We start from the raw sequence: 24742 nt of genomic DNA on the forward strand, positions 1-24742 counted from the left end.
TAATAACCTCAGTGCTTAGTAAAGTGCATGATATATAGTAAGCAATTAATGACTGACTGAGAACTTTTAAATTCAGTGACTGCCTGACAGATATTTTTATATTGTGAAAGTTAGTTTTCATATTCCTTTTCCCAATGCAAACTGCTATTGGATGCTCTGCAAGAATAATGCAATAGAGGGTTTGGTGATTTTTTTTGTGTGTGTACATCTTCAGTTGTCACCAAATCAAGATTAGAAAAGAGGGGGCTCAGTCATTCCCTTGCCTTAAAGCAAGAATGGATGCTTAGGAATCCTAAGAATCCTAAGAATATAAAGTCTTCTATTTTCTTCTTAAATATCTCTAGTGAGTAGGTGTAAAACCCCTTGGTGAAACTTCCTATTGTTTACAATAAAGAAATTCGTTCTGCATTTTAAAAACTTTTTTCTTCTTCTCGTGTCCTACATGGGAACAAGAAATACAACTTACAGTAGAAACTGACATTCCTTCAGATCTTTTAGCTTTTCTTTTATATAGTGTATTTACTGACCAGTCAAGTTTTTATTAAGCATTGTTACAAGTTCTAAGGATATGAAGATAATAATGAAACAATCCCTACTATTTAGTATAGTTATCTCTTCGACATTGCAACTGTCTCCATCATGATTTTGATATATCATGGATCAGCATAAGAAATTAAGTGGGAATTTTGGAAGGGAGTTTTGTGGAAGCCTCAGGTGAAACATGAAGCCCAACATATGACAAGAGAAAAAGTTTAGAAATTCAGACACAAATAAAATATATGCATAGTGTTGTATAATATCAATACATCTTATTTTTAATGCCATAATAATTTGGGCTTCTTCTCTGGTATGAAGAGGAAACCAAACCTTTTATTTAGATATTCCATATCATGGGGGAGATGGAGGGGAGCTCTACTGTGCCCCTAGACCCTCTCCCTATGGAAAGGATAATTCTAATTCACATCCTTCCTGAATTTAAATTATAATTTAAAAAATAAACTTTTCTCAACTTTGTCTAATTTTTTCATTCTCTAACACTTTACTTTGAAAGATCTATGATTTCCTTATCAATATCGATACTTTATTAATGCAAATCACTAATTTGGTAATGATTAGGAAGACTTGCTAATCTTTTATGAGTTGCTCTGGGCCCAAAGTTCATTGAATTATTGCTATTCTTTTGGTGATGAGTCTCTCTGCACTTAGCTAGGATGGTCCCAGGACCTCCAAAGTATAGATCTATTTCAGCTTGTTCAGACCTGTTAGGACCTGTGTTCTGTTGGCACTGCTTTGGAGAGCCAAAGGTCACCTCTCCACCCCATTTATAAGACTTTAGTGGATATCCACAAAAACTTCCACTATCTATTAAAATATATACATAAAAATCAAAAGATTTCCTATACTGCTCAGTTAGTTGAAAGATCTGTAGAAAACTAAAAGGTTTTTTTTTTCAAAGTAATAACTTAAGTCTCACCTTATCTGAAAAAGTTTTCATTATTCTTATCATCTCCTTTTTAAAAATTTCTTTAACACTTGTGTCCATGTCACATGGTTTAGCATTTAGTTTTATGACTGCTAATACTTTACTTTTTATAAATTTATATTTCCCCATGTAAAGGCAATTTTAAACATTCTTTTTTAAAAAATATTTTGTTCCAAATTTTCTCTCCTTTTTTTTCTTCCCTGAGACATTAAGCAATTATGATATGGGCTATACATGTTAAATTATGCAAATCATATTACTAATTTAGTCATGTTGTAAAAGAAAACATAAATCCAGAGGGGGGAAACTGTAAAAAAAATATAAAAAGTGAAAAATAATATGCTTCAATTCAGACTCTATCTTTTTTTCTTGAAGACAAATAACATTTTTCATTGAGAGTCCTTTGGGAATAGGCTGAATCACTGTATTGCTGATAATAACTAAATCATTCATGGATGATCATTGGATAATATTTCTGTTACTGTATTCAGTGTTCTTCTGGTTCTGCTCACTTCACTTTGCATCAGCTTATATAAGTCTTTGCAGGTGTTTCTTAAATCATCCTACTTGTCATTTCTTATAATGTAGTAATACATTACAATCCATTACAATCATATACCACAACTATTTCCTTAATTGATGAGTATCTCTTCAATTTCTAATGTTTTTAACTACTATCTGTTAATAATTTTAAATTCGATCTCTGTTATTTATAACTTGAATAATCTTGGAAAAGCCATTTCATCTCTATGACCTTAAATTTCTCATTTGTAAAGGCTGAAATTGATGGTTCTCAAATTTGCTTCCATCTCTAAATTGTATTGTAGTGATCAGAAGCCTAAGGCTGAGAAAGATACACTCCAGATGGCATAACATCTTCTTCTTAGTAGGGTTGGTGAGTGAAGAGGGGAAAATATTACTTGTATTTCTCTGAAACTCTAGAGCAACTGTAAGGAAATCTCTAAAACAAAGATATGGTTTACATCTAGGTTCTCCTCCTAAGAGAGTAATAAAACATTTTTGGGTCTAGCCCAAGCTGGTTCTCTGCTTCAGAGGAATGGAGAGGAACCCATTTGAGAGGGAACCAGCCCAAGCTGATTAAGAAGCATATACCTTTGGGCTTGAGAGTAGTCACTTTTCAGTTAAACCTTTCAGAAACTGCCTTTCCTTGAGAAGTAAAATCTGATAAAATGAAGAAAGGGATGGATCACCGAGTAATGCTGGTTATTTAAAAAAAATACAACACAAGGTTAATTTTCCATAGGAAGAAAATGTTGGAAAAAGGTCCCACCAGAGAAGGTTCCCAAGAAAGAAGTGGAACTTTTCTTCTTGGCCCCTCTATAAACCAGAGAGTGGACAGCTTCTCCTGACCCAATCACCATTATTTTTAGCACAATCACCCAGTTCTAGGATGTTGTCGGGCATTTCTGTGTCATTTTAATAGACAACAATATCCTCAGTAAGAAAGTTTTAGTCACTTTTGCTATAGAACTATGTAGTGATCTTTGCAGAATCCTGGTTGGAACTTTGGTGTCAGGGACAATTCATGTGAGTAAGGAGGGGGACATTTCTGGGACACTACCTGATAGGGTAAGAGAGAATTGCCTGGGGTCACATAAGCCAGTATGGGTTAGGGGCAGGTGTTTCTGGCTCCAAGGCCAATATTTATGAAGCTCAGTGATAGACCTCTGAAGAGATCTAGGATCAATAAAGCCACATTCTTGACCTCATGGAGTTTATGATCCAAACAGTTTCCTAGTAGTAGAAAGTTAAAAATTCTGAACATGCAGGTTCTTCTGGAAAAGATGCCAAAAGTATGTCAATGGCAAACTAGCAGGGAACAGTGATGAATTTAAATTGAATGAAAAATATCAGATGAGAGCACCCTCTACGTTGCCTTGGCTCCTTATTGTGGGGGGTGAGAGAAAAGAAAGTGTCAATTAAATATTTACTATGTGCCAGGTACTGTGCTAAGTATTTTACAAATATTTTCTTAAGAGGAGTGTGAAAATAATGAGATGGGATTTGGGGGTTTGTTTTTTTTTAACTGTCTCTCATCTTTTTTTCTTCTCTATTTTTATATGATTTTGAAAGAAAAAAATATAGAAAAGGATCTGTTTGACAAGTCAGGTTTATTTAAAGAAATAAGTCCCAGGTTGTCGAATGTTTCCTCTCAACTCATGTTGTCTTTCTTTTTTTCTTTGAAAAATAGATTTTATTACATCTTTTGTTTTTCCATTATCTACATTTTTCCTGTCATGTTCCATTTCCCCATGGTATCTATTTCTACCTTGTTTGCAAAATGTTATAGTCTTGCTTTTTAGTCTTGTATTGAATGAATTAGGTGTTATATCTCCCACCCAACAGATTAGAGAATTGAAGCACAGGATGGTAAAGCATCTTTCCAAAATCACACAAATGATTGGTAATTTTTTCAATGAAGTTAATTTTGCTAGAGAGAAAGTGACTTAAAAAATAGTCTGTCTTCAAGAAGCTTACATTCTATGGAGTGATAGTGATGAAATATAATGTGAAATATGGTTAAACTGAATATTTGTGGCTGCAGAGAGAATTTGGAGGGGATTGGAGTAGGATAAAAAAAAGACTTCATGGAAAAAGTTGAAAATGGGCTTAGTTTTAAAGGAAAACAAGAATTATGAAAGGCAGGTCATCCTCTGAAAAGCAGAAGAGGGAGGGCATCCTAATCATGGAGGATTATGTTAGCCATAAGAGTGGAGAAGATCCCAGGGTGGAAAGGCCTCATGGTGTGGTAGACAGCTTGTCTTGGCATCTGAAAGAAATAGCTTCAAGTTCTTCTGTTAACACATACACAATTAATTATAACAGAAAACCAGAACAAGATAAGATATAAATAAGATGACATAATAAATATAAATATATAAATTTAAAGTTTAAACAGGGATTAACTTTTACTTGGTAAGGGGGGAGAGAGAGAGAGAGAGAGAGAGAGAGAGAGAGAGAGAGAGAGAGAGAGAGAGAGAGAGACGAGAGAGAGAGATCCTTTAAGATCAAGAAGTCCAAGTTTCAAGTCTTGTCTGTGGCACACATACTAGCCCAAAAGAGTCACTTAATGTAGGGCTTCTTAAACTTTTTCCACTTATGAACCATTTTTCACCCAAGAAATTTGTACATGACCCCAGGTATATAGGTAAATAGATAGATAGATTTATATGTCTATATAAAATAGCTATACAAATATACAAAGCAAATATTTACTATTAATAAATTATAAATTTATAATCCCCACATTCTATCACAAGACCCCAAATGGTGTCTATCACAAACTACAGTTTAAGAAGCTGAGAAATGTCTGTGTCTCCATACCACCTTTTTTTTTTTCCCCCTGAGGCTGGGATTAAGTGACTTTCCCAGGGTCACACAGCTAGGAAGTGTTAAGTGTCTGAGACCAGATTTGAACTCGGGTCCTCCTGAATTCAGGGCTGGTGCTCTATCCACTACGCCACCTAGCTGTCCCTACCATACTACCCTTTAAGACTATGAATTGAAGAACAGTAATTGACCTGCCTTGAAGAAGGCATTTCCTTACCAGGAATTCCTTATATCAATGAAATCACAAGTCCAGTCCCCCCTGCAAAAAAAAAATTTTACCCCCAATTAACTGGGAATTAGTTATATTTACCCTACAGTATATTGAACTTTCACACATCAAAAAAGTTCTTGAGTCTTTTAAGGATGAATTTGTTAATACAGAGATTCCTGTGGTTTCTAGAAAAAGTTGTCTCTAGTTTCTTACTTTTTCGATCCTTTCTAAAAGATTTCCCTGTAGCCAAAATTTAAAAAGAGACGTTGTTTTTATATACTCCTCCTGCCTTGTTAATTCTTTGACTGTCCTTTAGGTATTTCTGTGGTAGTTAAAATTTAACAGAAAATGAGCAAAAATAAACCGTGGTTATAATAGTGTTGAATAATGCCAAGGATGAACCCTGACTGGATCTCAGTACTGATAACACTTCATTATGTAGAGTCCAGGTGTAGTAGTAGAAAGCAACATGGGGTTGGGGGTGCAGAGATTTGTGTTCCTATCCAGATCTAGCTATCAATTAATAATGTGGATTTGGACAAAAGGGAGCTAGACTAGATGATTTAAAGTCCCTTCCAACTTTAGCATTAGATAATTCTATTAATTGGCACTCATTTTTATTAAGAAAATTTATAAAGCAACATATAAGGTATTATCAGATTATTATCCTAAGTAAATTGTGAACTCTTTAGTAATATAGCCAGTGGTCTTCTCCTGTATTTAAGCAATTATCCATCCCTTTGGGTCATACATATGAATAAATTGTCTTAGGCTATAACTATTGACCCGAGATAGACTATCGGGAATCCTGCAGGGCTATTGATTCCTCCCCTGGCAATTCCTTTATAAAAATAGCTGAAGAGATGAGAACAGTATTAAGTATTTTTTCTCTTAATTTCAATTTTTATAAATTTTTTTGGTTTTCAAATAGTGAATTCTTACTATGGATTAGTAGTAAGTAATCTGGATGGAACAGCTCAGTCCATGTCTGGACATTTTTGTTGGGTCAAACTATGTGTCTTTATAACTTCTATCAATTAGTCCTACTTCTGTCCTCTGTATTCAAGCAAAATAAATTTAATCTTTTTTTCTATTCACTTCAGATAGTAAAAGGGGGAAAATGATCTTTTCTAAAATTGGAAGTAGGGGAGGGAAGGTTCAGGTGACAGAAATAAAAAATAAAAACAAGTAAATATATTTTTCTCATTTCCAACTCCCTCTGCCCATATGTGCACCATCTATATGTGTAGATCAACAGGGAAAAGTTGGTGAATCATAATCCAGAATGGGAAGAAAGTGATCTTTTTTGGCCTTCAAAGTTTTAGGAGAATCTATGGGAACATAATGAGCTGTGGCTGCTTTTAGTAATGAGCCATTAAAAATTCATTAAATGATTGTGGAAAGGAAAAATCATTATGGGTCAAAAATTCTTGCTGACTCTCAATCTTTGATGGAGCATGGATTAAATATAAATATGTGCCTGATTATACGCTTAATGCAAATGGATTATAAGTACATTTTCTTTTTGAAGATGAGAGTGAATAGGTTCATTTAGTGTAATCTCAAAGGAGGAAGATGATTCATTTTTGAAGAAGGCATAATTGGACAGAGAATGTCTTATCATAAATTACATTGTAATATTTTCTTTTTCAAACCTTTTGCTAGCTTCCAGAGCCTGTCAGCCCCTACTTAGATCTATCCTTTACCCACCAATGGATTGCTCTGTGTGTAACTTGTCCATTTTGCTTGAGTGGTTCCAAATGGGGCTATAAATGGTTTCTGAATCAGGAAGGCTGAAGTATATGTGAAGGCAGAAGTGAGAGATGCAGGCTGGAAGCTTTCAGATTGTGCTTGCTATTCACTTGCCTTTTGCAAATATGAAATAAAAGGTCTTATCTTGAAAGCTGTTTATGTGTAAAAGACTTGTGGTAGTTCAGCTAGCTACAGGGAGCCCTTATTGTTGATGGGGATGCTCAAAAATCAAAATAAAACAAAACTAATGTGATCTAAGTTCAATACTTAAAGAATCCTTTATTTAATCAGTATAGGTATAATCTTTGTTTAGCGTTGCAGAATTGTGAACCCCTCCACTTTCCAAATGCTTTAAAATAATTTAAAAATAAAAAATAAAGTAATAATAATAAAAAATGTTATGTGCATATAACATAATATACCTGAGCTCTTTATAATTAACAAAAAATTTATGTGCAACTATGAATTTGTATCAAATAATATTTTGAAGTACACATTAAATTTAATATGAAATTAACAAATTGTTATTGAGTTGTTTTTCAGTCAAGACCCTATTTGGTGTTCTCTTAATAGAGATGCTGAAGTGGTTTGATATTTCCTTTTCTAGCTAATTTTACAGATGAGAAAACTGAGGCAGACTGAGTTAAGGTACTTCCCAAGGTCACATGGCTAATAAGTGTCTGAGGCTAGATTTGAACTCAGGAAGATGAGCTTCCTGACTTTAGATACCCCAGACTTTATCCAGTTTGCCACCTCGCTGCCCTTGAAAATAATAAAACTGACTGGCTTTTCTGTATCTCTTTGAAAGATCCTTTTACTCTCTTCCATATGTCTTTTTATGTTTCATTGGGTTTTCTTATCTTTTTTCTATCACTATCACTACTCACAAAGATTTTTCTTGTCTCCCCCCTACATATACACTTCAAATACATGTAGTCAAGCAAAAAAAATTCTCATGTTGGCTGTGTCCAAAAATGTCTATCTCGTTTTATATCTCCACCTCCACTTGTGTAGGCAGTATTCACAAGTTTTTGTTTTTGGAAAAATGAATCACTTGGTGGCCAGCCAGATAAGTCTCTCTGTATCTAATGAGACTGGTCCACTTACCTAGATTGGTCCTTGGATGATAATTATCCAGGCTGTTTCTGAGACATCACTCAGTCTCATACCTATGCAGAAAAAAAAGAGATAATAGGCTAGATGACTAAGATGGTATATAGGACCCCCAATCTATGTCTTATGAGAATCAGCTGAAAGTAGAGAGTAAAGCTTAGAGTTTTTTCAAAACTCAAGGGAAGTGAGGAGTTAATAACTGCCTTTAAGTATCTGAAGAGCTCTCACAGAAAATGGTATTATATTTATTTGATTTGATTGCAGAGGCTAGACATAGGAATAATAGGTAGAAGTTATAAAAAAGCAAATATATGTTTAAAGTCAGAGAAAAATTACTAACAATTAATTTAGAATTGTTCAACTATTCAAATAATTGAGTTCATAGAATTGTCAAAAAATGGAATGATCTGCTGAGAGAATATGTTTCCCCATATAAGAATCTTCAAGCAGAAGCTAGATGACTTACCTATAAGATACAACTAGGTGATGAAGGGGAGAGAATATTGGCTCTACAGAGAGTCAGGAAGACCTGAATTAAAATCTAATCTCGGATGTTTATTAGTTGTATGTCTGAGTTAGTCACTTAACCTCAGTCTGCCTTAGTTTCTTCCTCTGCAAAATAGGGATAATAATAAAGCACCAACTTTCCAGGATTGTTATTAAAATAAAATCAGATATTTTTCCACTTTGCAATTTCCTTTATTCAACATTATCTCTGTCATATTTCTTATACTTTATGTATAATAATAACTAGTTTTCTCTTTATCTCTATTTACTCATACTTTTTAATGTTATTTTTTTATATTGAGTTCCAAATTCTCTCCCTTCTTCATGGCTCACTCATTGAGAAAGCAATCAATAAGTTATATATGTGAAGTCATGCAAAAAATATTTCCTTATTAGTAATGAAAGGGGTGGGAAGGCAAGAAAAGTAAAGTGAAATCCAAATTCAGAGTTCATTATTCCTTTATCTGGAGGTATAGAGAGTTTTTATTATGAATCCTCTGAAATGGTTGTGGATTACTGTAGTGATCAGAGCAGCTAAGTCCTCTACAGTTGATTATTGTTAGAATATTACTATAACCGTACACAGTATTCTCTTTGTTCTCAGTTTGTTTTGTATGAGTTATTATGAGTCTTCCTAGGTTTTTCTGAAACCATTTTGCTTGTCATTTTTACAGCACAATAATATCCCCCCAAAAAAATGAGATAATATGTGCTTTAGAAAGTAGTGTTACAAGCCATATAGTACTGTATAATTTCTAGTTATTATTATTGTGTTATAGTAGTAATTCACTGGACTAGAGGTTTCTGAAATTTCTTTCCAGCTCTGAAACTCTGATTCTCTGAAGATCTGAAGAATTACTTTCATGTATGTAGTACATAACTCAATGATAGAGGATTAAATTGATTGTATTCAACTTCAGAGGGCAGAACTAAATAGAAATTATAAGGAAATAAAAAAGAGCTCAACCTAAGAAAGTACTTTCTAAGAATTAGGGCTTTCCAAGAAGAGAAAAGGTAATCTTAAGAGATTGTCAAACCCAGAAAAACTGAGTATGATATTTCAGGAGGGAAATGGATATTTAAAGAAATAGAAAGTTTTCAAGCAATACTGATGAAAAAACCCAGAGCTAAATGGAAAATTTGACTTTCAAATACAAAATTCAAGAGAAGTATAAAAAGGTTAAAAGAAAAGGAAATCATAAGGGATTCAATAATTGTTTGCATTCTTGATTGGGAAGATTATACTTTTAACTCCTGTGAATTTTATCTTAGAAGTCATGAATGTGAGTTGATTATGTTGGTGTGATATATAAAAGGCTTGAAAAAGAAAAATGAACTAAGAGAAGGAGAAAGAGCGATCTAAGAATGGGATAAGTTATTTCACATAAAAGAGATGTGAAAGAATTTTTATAGGAGAGAGAAAGATGGGGAAGGTAAATGGCCAAACATACTTGAACCTTCCTCTCATTGGAATTAGCTCAGAGGGAATAATACATGCTCAGTTGGTGTGAAAAATCTATCTTATTCTACTAGGAATTAGGAGAAAAGAGGAGAGACTGACAGAAGGGAGGATGGATTGGGGAAAGCAGTGGCCAGAATAATAACACTTTTGAAAGAGGGACAGGAAAAGGTGAAGGAGAAAAGGATAAATGGGAAAAATAGAATGGAGAGAAATATGTAGTAATCGTAATAGTGGAAAGATTTTTACAATAAGTTTCTATGATAAAGGTCTCATTTCTTAAATATATAGAGAACTGATTCAAATTTATTAGAAAACAGTCATCCCCCAAATACAAGTCATCCAATTGATAAATGGTCAAAGGTATGACAGGTACTTTTCAGACAAAGAAATCAAAGTTCTCTATAGTAGTATTTTTAAAAAGTGCTCTAAATCACTATTGATTAGAGAAATGCAAATTATAACAACTTTGAGATACTTCCTCATACCAATCATATTGGCTAATATAATAGAAAAAAATGACAAATGTTGGAGGGATTATGGGAAAATTGTGACACTGAATTGTGAACTGATCCAACCATTCTGGAGAGAAATTTGAAAATATGCCCCAAAGCCTAGAAAACTGTGCTTACCCTTTGACCTAACAATATCACTCCCAGGTCTGTATCCCAAAGGGTTTTTTTTTAAATAAAAAGGAATTATATGAATAAAAGTATTTATAGTGCCTCTTTTTGAGGTAGCAGAGAAGTCGTAATTGAAGGGATGCTCATCAGTTGGAGAATGGACTAACCAAATTGTGGTATGTGATTGTGATGGAATGCTATTCTGTTAGAAGAAATGATGAGCAGACAGATTTCAGACAAGCCTGGAAATACTTGCATGAACTGATGCAAAGTGAAGTGAGCAGAACCAGAAGAGTATAAACAATAATAGTAATATTGTACAGTGATTAGCTATGAGTGACTTAGTCATCCAAAATAATTCCAAAGGATTTATAATGAAAAGTGCTGTCCACCACCAGAGAAAGGACTGATGGAGTTTGAATGTAAGTCAAAGCAAACTTTTTCTTAAACTTTTTTTCCTTCTTTTTTATAATAATAGCTTTTTCTTTTTCAAAATACATGCAAAGATAGTTTCCAACATTCACACTTGCAAAACCTTGTGTTGCAAATTTTTCTCCCTCTTTCTCCTCCCCTAGGCAACAAGTAATCCAATATAGATTAAACATGTAGAATTCTTCTACACATATTTCCACATTTATCATGCTACACAAGAAAAATCAGATTAAGAAGGGAAAAAATGGAAAAGAAAAAAACAAGCAAGCAAACAACAGCAACAACAAAAAAGGTGAAAATTCTATGTTGTGATCCACATTCAGTCCCTTAGTCCTCTCTTTGGATGCAGGTGGCTTTTTATATCACAAGTCTATTGGAATGGCCCTAAATCACCTCACAGTTGAAAAGAGCCAAGGGCACCACAATTGGTCATCACACAATCTTGTTGTTGTTGTGTACAATGATCTCCCAGTTCTATTCACTTCATTTAACATCACTTCATGTAAGTCTCTCCAGGCCTCTCTGAAATCACCTTGCTGATTGTTTCCTATACAATAATAATACTCATTATATTCATATGCCATAATTTATTCAGCCATTCTCCAACTGATGGGCATGCACTCTGTTTCAGAACCTAGTTCCTTGTCACTACAAGAAGGGCCACTAGACAAACATTTTTGCATGTCCTTTCCCCTTTTTTATGATCTCTTACAGACTTGGTAACGACACTGCTAGATCAAAGGGCATATACACAGCTTGATAGCCCTTTGGGCATAGTTCCATTAATTTTCTTTTTCTTGTTTTTTTTTTCTCCAGTTTTTTTTGAGTGGGAGTGGCTGTTTTCTTTCACAATATGACTAATATGAAAATCTATTTTGCATGATTGCATATGTTTAACCTATGTCAAATTGTTTGTCTATTCAATGAGAAAGGTGGAAGAAGGATGGAAAGAGAAATTTTGGAATTCAAGATTTTAAAAAATGAATGTTAAAAATTGTTCTTACATGTAATTGGGAAAAGTAAAATATTTATAAGAGGAAAATAAAGGATAGTTAAGCCCCTCATAAGTAGAAGTATTCACTTCAGGGAGGCTGTGGTACAAATTATTGCATTGACTGGGAGGTGTCCAGAAATCTCTTTACTGTTTAAAATTTTATGATTCCTCTTTTTATCATGTTGGCAGGTGCTACATGAACCCCTGATTGATGAGGACCCAGTGTTCATCGCTACATGCACAGAGCGGGAGCTGCGCAAGAGAAAAAAGAGGAAATTTAGTCTTTGGGTCAGGCAGTGTTCCTCCACAGGCTTCATCAGTCAGGTGAGCACGGGTAGCCCAGGTGGGAGGGAGAGAATCAAAGGCTCTCTTAGTTTCCTTGCTCTCAGATGACTTTCCCAGTGAAACAATTGGAGAGCTCGGTATTCTCCTTTCATTATTGAGGTGGGTGACTTGGTTAGTAGATACAGAATTTTAACTGACCTCCAAGATTCTCCTGTCTCCACTGAAAACTCATATCCTGGCATGGACAAATTAATAATAGCTTCCTTCTTGGGCTTCAGCAATGTGAAACTTTAAAGACTCTCCCTAGACCACGGCTGAAAAATTTATCCAATGCCCCTGCTTGTAAGAGACCAACTCTATATTTCAGTAAACTGGCCTTTTGTTGCTCCCCAGCATTTCATTTTCTTCCTTTTTGACTTTGTGTGGTTCTCTTCCCCAACTCCCTCCAGTGCTTGCAAAACGGTTCTTTATCTGGATCCATTCTAGCTCTCTTCAGATCTCAGTTTAAAAAAGGTCTCACATACAAGGCCTTTTAATTGCTAACCCCCCACCTGTCATCTAAATTACTTTATATTTACTGTGTACAAATCTTGTATTAATCTAATTATGAATGTGCTAGTTCCTCCCTAATGGAATATAAACTCCTAGAGGGCTGGGACTTGGTCATTTTTTTTTATTTGTTTTGTTTTGTTTTAATGTTCCCTAGAAGTAGTATGGTGTTTATTCATGCAAAGAACTTAAATGCTCACTGAATAGGGAAAAAACAAACAAAAAACATCTGCTGTCCTATCTCCTTCCCTATGCAGAAGGCACAGGTAGCTTAAATTCAGTTAGAAAAGCTGCCTTCTGATGTCTTCACAATGGGGTTGCCTATCTGGCTAAGACCTTGTGGGTCAGGGTATATTTTCTACCTTCTTCCTCCAGGGTTTATTTTCCACCTTCCTCCTCTCAATTTGGTGCATTTGTCTGTTTTGAGTTAGGATTGTTCTCTGATTCAAATCCCATTTCAGTTTTTAAAAAAATAGCTATTGGAAATTTCTCATTTACAAGGCATTTTTGAAGAGCACAAAGAAGAATAAGTTGCCGTCTTTACCTTCATATGCTATATGCTTAATGTTTGAGATCTTTCTGTCTCTCTCTGTTTCTTTGTCTGTGTCTCTCCTTCCCTCTTACACATACACACATTCACATACACAAACTATAGCACTATATGACAACTTATAATATTATACAATATATAATTATTGCTACACATATACTTCATATATACATATATGTTAATATATTAAATGTATATTATATACATATAACATAACATAATATGTAAATAGCATGGGAAAGTATACTGGAAAATATCTAACGTTTTATGTGGTGAAATTGGTTTTTTAATTAGATTTTATTTTGTCAACTAACAAGCGTTTAATTTCTCTCCTTTCTATTTCCCCTTTACTGGAAAAGAAAAAACAAAACAAAACAGAACTCATAACAGATTCCTATGATTTAACAAATACTTAGGTATCTACAGTTATCCCTTCCACATTGAGATTTTCTCTATCGTGGTTTCAATATATCACGGGTCAGCATAAAATATTAAATGTATATTTTAGGGAGTTTTATGGATACCAGAGATGACATGTGAAGGTCAGTAGATGACAAAGAAAAAGCTTAGAAATGCACAAAATATATGTATGGTACTATATAATAGCAAACCAAATTTTATAATAAAATACTGTAAACATCCCATAAAAGAAAAAGAAAAAAATTCAGACTTTTTCTTCAGTGTGAAGGGAGGGACAAAACATTTTACACAAATGTTTCAGATCATGGGGATGCTGTACCCCCCACCCCCAAGATGTGGAAGGGAAAATTGTGCCAGACATTGTTGTTTGGATCTTGCCCTCAGAGAGTTTTGGTCTACTAGGAAGAAAAGACAAATGCACATGGATTAGTATCATAAAAAGGAGTTTGAGACTGAGTACAAGAGAGAAGGTTAGGTAAAGCAATGTGAAAATTTTTGAGGAAAGAGAAGTTAATTTCATCTGATAAGATACTTGAAGGAATAATGGAAGAAGTGACATTCCATTGAGCCTTGAAGGAAGAACTTAGAACAACCAAAGAGGGAAAACAGATTGTCCAACGTGTTAGAATGAGAATGGATGGTCCAGAATAAGACAGTTTGGCTACAATATGGAGTACAGGAAGAGGAATAGTATGGAGATAAGGATGGAAGGATAGCTTGGAGTTAGCTTGTGGAGGACCGTAAATGTTGAAAGTTTATCCTTATAGCTGCTAGGAGCCATTAAAAAATTTAATAGAGCAGTTACATTAAAGTATTACATTAGAAAGATTACTTAGGCAACGAAGTGAAGGGCAAAATTGGAGAAAACAGGAGGCAGAAAAGCCAGTTAAGGATCTATTGCAATAACTTAAGTAAGAAAAGATGAGAGCCAGAAGAAAGCTGGTTGCAGTGGGAATTGAAAGAAGATAGACATGAGAAGTAGAAAGGGGAGGAAAATAAGAACATAGATATTAGGGGTGAGAGAGATGCAAGGAAAGATCACCTTGAGTTTGCAAATCTGGCTAAATAAAAATAATAATGTGGTACAGCCATCAACAGAAATAGAGAATTAAAGCTTTACGAATGAAGAAATCAGAGAGAATGAAAAGGAAAATATCTGTAGTTCAAAGAGATAAAATCTGCACTCTGGTTTTGTTCATTTCTTTTTCCTTGATTCTCAGGGACAAATTCAGAGTGGAGCAGCCAATTATAACATGCTACCTGTTCTCTTGGGGTCTAGAGGAGCTACTGGAAATGGTTTAGTGGTCTCTTCCAGCGAGTTCCAGCTGCTTTCTCTAGCCACAGTTAGGGTCATAATATATCTGAAACATACTGAGAAGCCTCGTTTAAACTAAGCTTGTCTCCTGATCAATGACTGTGTGAAGACTTATCTAAGGATTAATGAGGTATAGGGTCTTAGTGTATGAAAATATATAATTCCTGGGGTTTTTCTGCTTTTCTCTGTGGCCTGGATGGAGGCTTGTCTGATCTGTTCTGGCCCTGGTTCTGTCTACCTATTTGTACCCTCTCTAGAGGATGATTTCGAAGAATCTAAGTATGGATATGGGGAAGGAATTATAGGATCTGTGTTCAAGTATCTTGCCCCTGGAGTGAATAATTTTACATCTATTACACTGCTGCCACTGAACCATTTTATATTAGCATAGATAAGAGTGATTGAGTCTGATTGTCCCCTTGATGAACCAGAAAGGACCTATTTTGAGGCAGGAGATGATTGGATTTTGTCCTCTTCCCATCAAATGATAACCTGGTTTTTGAGCTTTCTTACGAAGTAATTTTTGAGGCAAGTAGGTGGTTTGGTAGCTTGAGTACTAGATTTAGAATCTAGAAGATCTGAGTTTAAACCTTGCCTCTTAATATAACTATTTGCCCTAGGCATAGTACTAGCCTCTGAGCTGTTCTCCCCTTCCCCCCCCACCCCCACATCTGTAAAATGAGGATTATAATAGTACTTCCCTAACAGAGTTATTGTGAAAATCAAATGAAAAATATCTGAAAAGTACTTTGCAAACCTTCAAGTTCTATATCAAATGTCAGGTATTCTCTTCCTCATTATCATTACTATTTTGGGGTCAGGCAACAAAAAGCAGAAAAGCCAGGCAGGGATGTGTGTGAAGAACAGAAAGGATTTTCACACCAAAATTCCACAGCATTTATTAAATATTTCTTATGTGCCAAGCATTGTGCTAAATAAGGACACAAAGATAAAAATGAAAATAATCCCTAATGGATTTTATATTCTGTCAGGGAAGGCAATGCCCAAACATGTCGTCTTTTATAAAATAGATACAAAAATAGATGAGGGGTGAAGGGGAAGGGCAGTAATATTTGGGGAGGGAGAGATCCAGACAAGCTTGATACAGAAGCTGGCATTTCACATTTATATATGGCTTTAAGGTTTGTAAAGCCTCTTATATATGTTAAACTAAAGAAGGGATAGATTCCAGATATGGTATATAGCCAGTAGGAAGGGTTGGGAAATCCTCTTATATATGAGTAATTTGAAGAAGTCCAGATAGCCTAGATTACAGGGTAAATGAAGGGGATAATATATATTTAAGGTGCAGTTAGGTGGCCCAGTGGATAGTGTCTGACCCAGAATTGGGAAGATCTGAGTCCAAATTTGGCTTCGGACATTTACTAGGTATATATATAAAACCTGGGTGTCACTTAGTCCTGTTGCCGCAGTTTCTTCATGTGTAAAATGAGCTGAAGAAGTGGCAAACCATTCCATTATCTTTGCCAATAAGACTCCAAATTGAGTCATAAAGATTCATACACAACTAAAATGATTAAGCAACAAAAATGTATATTAAGGCTAAAAAGTTACTTTGGAACTGGATTTTGAAGAACTCTAAACATCAAGCAAAAGGCATATTTGTACCTAAAGGTAACCAGGAACCCATGGAGTTCTTTGAATAGATTAATGTCATAGTCAGAACTACATTTAAGGAAAACAACTTTGACAATAGTGTTGGGATAGATTGGAAAGTGGAAATACTTAACTCAGAAGACCTAAATTAGTGGATTATTGGGACTTTATTTTGCTGAGGCGATTGGGATTAAGTGACTTGCCCAGGGTCACAAATCTAGGAAGTGTTAAGTGTCTGAGGCAGGATTTGAACTCAGGTCCTCCTGACTTCAGGGCTGGTGCTCTATCCACTGAGTCACCTAGCTGCCCCATTAATGGATTCTTGTAACAGTTTAAGCTAGAGGAAATGAGTATCTGAATTAAGGTGGTAAGCATGTGAGTAGTGGGAAGAAAGAAGATGGCTTCTAGGGATGTGGAGATAGAAACCAGATTTGGTGAATGAGTGAGTAAGGGAGAAGAATCAAGGTTGACCCTAGGGTTTTGAAGCTGAGAGACTGAGAAGATGGTGGTAGCTTCAATAGTAATAATGCAGGGGTTTAAGAAAGAAAAGAAAATGCATTTTGATTTGGACATATTGAGTGTGAGATGCCTACAGGACATCCAGTATGAAATATCCCATAGACAGTAATATAGGACTTGAGTAAGAGATGGGGGGAGAGAGGAAGAAGGAGGGGCAAAGAGGGGGGGTAGAGAGAGGGGAGGGGAAGAGGGAGGAAGGGAGGGAAGGAGAGAGAGGAAGACCGAAAGGGATAGGGGGAGAAAGAGAGGAGGGGAAGGAGAAAGGAAGGAAGGAGAGAGAGAATGGGGGGGGGAGAAAGAGGGGAGGAGAAGAGGGAGAAAGGAAAGGGGAAAAGAAGAGAAGCAGGGAAGGAGGGATGCAGAAAGACAGAGACAGAGAGAAATCGAAGGGTTATCTATAAAGGTCCAAAAATCTTTGCTTGGAGACAATAATTAAACCATATACCAACTTTATAGAGAGTGCTAAAGAATGGAATGGGAAAAATTCTGATTGTTTCTTTCCAATATGGTCTCTCTGGAGTGTGACAGCACTTTGGGGTCGGCCTGCCAGGATCTGTTTCCAAGGTTGAAACTGTACTGGCCTCCCACTCTTATGTGGGAACACTGGATTGTTGTCTGGGTGAAGGTCATCAGTTAGTTTTCCAAATTCCTTTCTTACCCTGAGACATTCAAGCTCAAAAGTCATTACTATTGAGCTGAAAAAAGATTTGTCATCATGACAAATCAGGTGTACGGCCTGTTTTTGCCTGACCAGGATGATTTAACATACAGAAAGAGAGCTGAATTTGGAGTCAGGGAAGAGCATTATTCTCCTTTCTCACCATGTGTGAAGGACTTGAACTCGCTGAATCTTAGTTTCATCATTTGTAAAATGGGAATAATGCTTGTTACCTCAAAGGGTTCTTGGGAGGAGCAATATCTGTAAAGTATCAGCTCTTAGGGAGCTGCCTGTGTAAATAGAATGATCGATTTAAAACTAGACAGATTTTTAAAGTTTATCCAATCCAACTCCCACATTTTAAGGATTTTTAGGTCATTTTAAACTGAGACCTACTGTGGGTAAGTGCCTTTCCCAAAATCACAGTTTGCACACAGTTCCTCTGACTGATTCAGATTTGTCTTTTGTCCTAAAGGCAAGATGAAGTCACTGGAACTAATTGAGTAGGAAAGTCCCATATGCTCAAGGAAAATTGTGTAGCTGCTGTATGGCGTATAGATTGGAGAAGGAAGGGATTTGAGACATGGAGACCAATTAGGAAGCCATTGTGACAGTATAAGCGTTATCAGTGAGAAGGGGTCAGATATAAGAAATATTGGAGAAGCAGAAATAAAATAATTTGTCAATTAACTGGATATGTGGAGGGAGAAAGAGTGAGAAGTCAAGAATAATGTCAGGTACCCTTTGATCCAGCAGCAGCACTATTGAGTCTGTATCCCAAAGAGATCATAAAAGAGGGGAAAGGATCCACAGGTGCAAAAATGTTCACAGCAACTCTTTTGGTGGTGGCAAGTAATTGGACACAGAGTGGATGTTCAACAATTGGGGAATGGCTGAGTAAGTTATGGTATATAAATGTAATGGAATATAAATTATGAGCAGGCTAATTTCAGAAAATTAGAGACTTACATGAACTGATGCTGAATGAAGTGAGCAGAACCAGGAGAACATTGTACAAAGTAAAAGCAAGATTGTGTGATGGTCAACCATGATAGACCGTTCTCAGCAATTCAGTGATCTGTCTAATTGCTCTCACTTGGAAAATTGGCTGATTGGTAGAGAAGAAAGCTGAAAACATTTTCCTAAAATAGTTTGCTAAAAGATAGAATGATTTTTATGCAGGTAATGGTGGAAGGAAAGGCTCTAATCTTTCATAGTCTCAAGTTCTCATGGATTAGTGCACTTGAATTCACTTCTAAAGAGATGACTCGATCTTGGAGTCACATAAAGACAGTTAAGTCTCCTGTGTTTTTTAGCCTTGTAATCTGCTGAGAGAGCATGAGGTGAGAGGATTAAGTCAGCATGATAGCTCTGAAAATAATGAATTAATGTCTTTAGTTTCTGAGAGTTAAAAAAAAATATGATGACATTTTGCTTTAGTACTTCAAGTGATCTTTGGTTTTATTGATGCTTAGTGAAAGCTTGTTGGTTGATACTGGGTATTCCCTTTATACAGAAGCTCATATATATTTTCACAACTAATTAGATAAAGCAATCATTAAGAACTAATTAAGCACCTACCCTGTATTGGGCATTGTTCTAGGCACAAAGATAGTACTTTCTTCAAGGAGCTTAAATTTCATTGCCAAAATAACATATACTCATATAAACAGATATAGTATATAAAAATAAATGCAATGCAATTTCTGGTAGAGATATAATAATAACAAGCATTGATATAGCACTTTGAGATCTGCAAAGCATTTTAAAAATACTGTTTCATTTTAGTCTCACAATCACTCTGAGAGATATGCTATTATTATTCCCATTTTACAGATGAGGATGCTGAAGCAGACAGATTAATTGACTCGGGGTCTTACAATTAGTATTTTTGGCTGAACTTTAACTTAGGTCTTCCTGATTCTAGGTCAGGTCTTCTATTCACTTTGCCACCTACTTGCCTGTAGCAAGGAGCATGAGGTGGGGATGGGGTCAGAAAAGACCTCATACAGGAAACAGTGCAAGAACTGAGCTTTGCATGGAGAATAGGGATTATAAGATGCAGGGATGAGAACAGAAGGAATTATTGGTATAAGAAATAGTCTGTGTTAAGAAACTGAGATGCTGGTCACTTCAGAATATAACATAGACAATGTGAAAGGAAGGTGATTTCAGTGAATTACTGTAACAAAAAAAAATATATATATATATATATATATCAGCTGGTAGTCAAGACTTTGGTTATTAGTCTCTTCCTGAAGCCTTTTCAGGTTACTAGAGCTCCCCAGGCCTATATTCCACTGGCCAAATATTTGAAAAACCTAGAGTCACTTAGGGTCCACATCCCAATAAGAGTAGGACTTTAGTAGATAATGGTGAATTTATATAGAAAAAAATTAAGAATTAGATCTGAGTTCTTGAAATTCAGTTGAATTGGAGTTGAGTTCAAAAAAAATTTTAGTGTGCTTTTCCTACAACCCTTCTTTTTAAAAATAAGGCCCCCTTGTCTTTCCTCAAGGTTCTTTCCAAAAAATTCCTTTAAAAAATGGCTTGTGCACTTTCACATCAATCCCCTTGTACACATGATTTCATTCATCATTCCTGAGATATTATTGATATCTATTGGGATGGGGTAGATCTTATGAATCACTTAGCATTTACCACTAAATAATGACCCAGCCTATGTTAAAAATAAGAATACATAGTTGCTTTGAATTCTCAATAAGGTGTCATCTATAAGAAGCAGTGATTAATGGATAGAGAGCTGAATTCAAGTCCCACCTTTGATAAGTACTGGTTGTGAGATACTGGGCAAGCCATTTAAACTTCAAGTGCTCCCAAGTAATTCTCTAACACTATTAGTGAAATTATCATTAATTATTATTATTATTACTATTAAAGGAAGATCCCTGAGATCTTCTTAAATCAATAAAATCACAGATCTAGTTTGGTTTTTTTTTAAACTGTGTTCCTCCTTGTGATGATGAAAAAAGCCTTGAATTAATTTCTATTTATTAAAGTCTAACAGCATTTCTGTTCAGAGAAGAGAGAGGATAAAAGCAGACTGCTTTTATCAGACACACTGATCATTGAACATTTGTATATTGTTCAATTATATGCCTTTAAAAAAGTTTATAATTCATTGAGAGAAGACAAACAACATACACATAACAAGACTCTGCATATGGTCTCTCGAACTATATACACATTGACAGGTTGATTTTCCAGAGTATAGATGCCTAAATCATCCCTTTAAGATTCTAGGGGTGCACTCATAGGACTTTGGAATTCTTCTAAACTATCAGCCCCAACTCCCACTCCAGTATATTCTTTCCGATATCAGTCATAAATGATCATTGTCTCCAGTATCAATTGTCAGTGCCAACTATTATTTCTTGAGTATAATTTAATCCATTGATATCACCTTGGTATCATTGATAACCAATTAATATTGATTAGCTATTTCAGAGGTCTATTTCCTGAAAAGATATAGCAAGAACCAAAGTACAGAAACACTTCCCTTGAACTAGAATATACTATCTCAACTTAGGGAGAGAAGGCTTAAATTTAAATTGATCACTAATAAAAATTTGTTCTAGCAAATATTAATTCCTGGTATTGCACAACCATCAAGTACAACAAATTAATCCAGTGCTGGAGTAAGCGCCTCCTCAGGGCTAGTTAGTGCCTTTCTGGGTACAGTCACTATGACTATAGCAGTCTTTGCCACTGGTTCTCTGGTGGCTTCTCCACAATTTCAGGAGAGAAGTTTGGTCTGCTTTGTCTTGATATTCATTCACCTGAGAGCAAGAATGAACAAAAGCAAGGCAGCAAAGAAATAGAGGTATGGCCACATGTTAAGTCCAGTGGAAGAAGAACTTAAACATTCAATGCCCCCAAGTAATTCTCTAAGACTGTAGGTTGAATTATTAGAGAAAGTTCCTCTTTGAGATCTTCTTAAATCCATAAAAATCACAAATATATTTTTTCAAAGTGTGTTGTTCCTTTTGGGGATGATTTTTGTTTTTTAAAATCTGATAATACTATTTAGGGAAAATAAAGGTTAGAAGCAGAAATAAAATATTTGCCCCATCAGAGCTTACAGCAGACCTTTGTTGCTCACTAGCAGAGAAAAAAACAATTTAGTTTCTCCATTGGAACCTTTTGTATGAAGTTAAGTTCTGGATTAGTAGCCAGGGAAAAGGCTTTTCTTGTCCATTAAGAGGATAAGAAAGTTACTCATGCTCTCAGTGAGGGTCAAGGGTGATTCTCCATCACATATCATCATTCATTTCCACCATTACACTCACCAAACCTTCCATTCAGGTTAGCAGCAGGCAGAGTCCTTAAAGCAGTGGTCCTCAGACTTTTTAAATAGGGACCAGGTCACTGTCCCTCAGACTGTGAGAGGGCCGGACTACAGTAAAAACAAAAGCTCACACTCTGTCTCTGCCCCTCAGTCTATTTGCCATAACCCGGCGGGCCGCATAAATGTCCTCAGTCCGCCGCATCTGGCCCGCAAACTGTAGTTTGAGAACTCCTGCCCTAAAACATACCTCGGGGGCCATTGGCCAGTCTCCCATTACATATGTAAGAAAAATAGCTAGCAATCCAAGGGTTAACTTATTATTATAGACACAAAGGGGCAGCATGGCATAGTGGATGGGATGCTAGACTTAGAGTCAGCAAGAATCTGGCTTCAAATCCCATTTGGGGGGATTTCCATTGGCCAACTGAGCCTTCTATAGGAATAGTCAGTGATATATTTAGCTTTTAGAGCACTTGAGCCCATCTGTCATAATGCAGCTTTTAATTCTGGCAGCTTTCTCTTTCCCTCACAGTTTGACCTGAGATTTCTGGCTGCACTTCTCATGTTGGCAACATGCTTTGGTGATTTGGGGAGAGGGGAGGCGGGGAGGGAACTAGCTTTGGAGTGACTGAATTGTTGATTTCATTGCTGATGTTGATCTATTTGAGCACTTGCTATTTCTAGACTCTTGGTTTTCATTATATATTGGCCTTCAATATTAATGCATTTGGCCATGAACAACTTGAAGTAATGGGTTGTTGGGATCTCTATCCTAAAAAAAAAAAATTGCAAAATTCCTCATTGATATGGATCATATATTGTTAGAGTTGGAATAGGTATGTGTATATACATGCACATACCTATAGACATATATGTGTTATATTTACTTGTACATGTATTTATGTATATCTATATACATAAATACATATAAACATGTATATACATACACAGATATTGAACACTTATAATGCTTCAAAGAGGCTCATATTTATCCAATGATTGATATGGATATATCCACAGTATATCAGTAAGGATGATCCAACAGAAATATGAAATTTTAAAGGATGATTTTTAAAAACCACAATCATCCCAATGTTTACACACAGAAAAGAAAGTTATCCACCCATTGTTCAAAGGAGTCGCCTTGGAAGTTAATCTAACAGTTTTGTCATTGCACAAATCCTTTCTGAAGCAGGTTTATTGAAATTGCTTCTTAAACCTGTAGCAGAAAGTTCTTAATACCAGGAACTGATCTTTGTTCATTAAGGGTGGGTTTCTTTTTGAAAGAACTAAGAATCATTTGGAGCCATATCACTGTCTGTTCTGAAGGTTTTATCCAATTAATCTTTTGTGTCTCTTTGATGCCATTTTCCTTCTAACTCGGGGATCTAAAACCACTATGACTTCAGCTCACTTCCAGATTCCCTAGGAAGAACATGTAACCCTTTGATTAAAACCCTTCCTCTCCTGTGATGCTGAGACATTCAGTTTGCTTACCTCTTTGTAATAGGCTGGCTGGAACCTGGAAACATGCCAGTGTTCAGAATAAATATATCCAAAGATGGCAGCAGTATTATCTAGCACAGTGGTCTCCAGAACGTTTTGATCACAACCCTTATCAGTAACTATAAATACAAATGGATGTATTTTTGTGTGTCGATAGATAGGTAACTAGATAAAGCTTTTTTTTTTTTTATCATGCAACTCTGGCTTGTGTATATTTACTTGCTTACATATTATATCAACATACTATTATACTAAAAGCCAGGTGCATTATAAAACTTAGACAAAATAGAAATTATAAAGGACGAAATAAAGACGAAATGATATTTGATTCTACAATCAATAGGAAGTCAACTGGAATTTATAAAGTAGAAGAAAGCTCTCAGACCAGGCTTTTACTTTAAGATGATGAAGTGCTGAAGTTAGGATCTAATTGGCTATTTCATTGTTGGAGGTGGAAGGAGAAGTAGACATCTGGGGGGAGGGACAGGGAGAATTATGAATAATCACAAATTTGTGATTTTGAATGACTGCAAGGATAGTATTACCCTTAACAGAAATTTCTTCTTTTTCTTCAATTTACTATCACTTACTTTTTGCCCTGCTATTAGTGTTTTTCCCTTTGAAATCACCTTCTGTCTCTATTCTGAATGTACCTAATTATTTACATGTCTCCCTCATTACAATGTGAACTTCTGGAGGTCAGGGACTGTTTTAGTTTTTCCTTGTATTCACAGTGCTTAGCACAGCACCTGATATCATGCTAACAACTTGTTTTTATCGACAGACCAAGAGACTTGAAGAAGGAAGACCAATTAGGAGATTATTTCAGTTGTCTAGAAGAGAGATGATGAGGTGCTGAAGTTAGGATCTAATTGGATATTTCATTGTTGGAGGTGGAAGGAGAAGTAGACATCTGGGGGGAGAGACAGGGAGAATTATGAATAACCACAAATTTGTGATTTTGAGTGACTGCAAGGATAGTATTACCCTTAACAGAAATTGAGAAAATCACAAAGAGGAATAAGTTTTGGAGAAAAGAAAATGTAATGAAATCTGCAGTACAACTCGTAGCCAGTCCATGTCTACTTC

At 35.6% G+C, this 24742-nt stretch overlaps 1 protein-coding gene across 1 annotated transcript in view; it reads left to right on the top strand.

Moving 5' to 3' along the window:
• Positions 1-24742, top strand: part of PGBD5 (piggyBac transposable element derived 5) — a 149207-nt gene that overhangs the window by 86416 nt on the left and 38049 nt on the right. The window contains exon 3 of the mRNA XM_074262370.1: positions 12115-12249. Coding sequence (XP_074118471.1) covers positions 12115-12249 — 135 coding nt within the window. The remainder of the gene's footprint in view (positions 1-12114; positions 12250-24742) is intronic.

Source organism: Sminthopsis crassicaudata, chromosome 4 (genome assembly GCF_048593235.1).
Source record: "Sminthopsis crassicaudata isolate SCR6 chromosome 4, ASM4859323v1, whole genome shotgun sequence".
Classification (NCBI taxonomy): domain Eukaryota; kingdom Metazoa; phylum Chordata; class Mammalia; order Dasyuromorphia; family Dasyuridae; genus Sminthopsis; species Sminthopsis crassicaudata.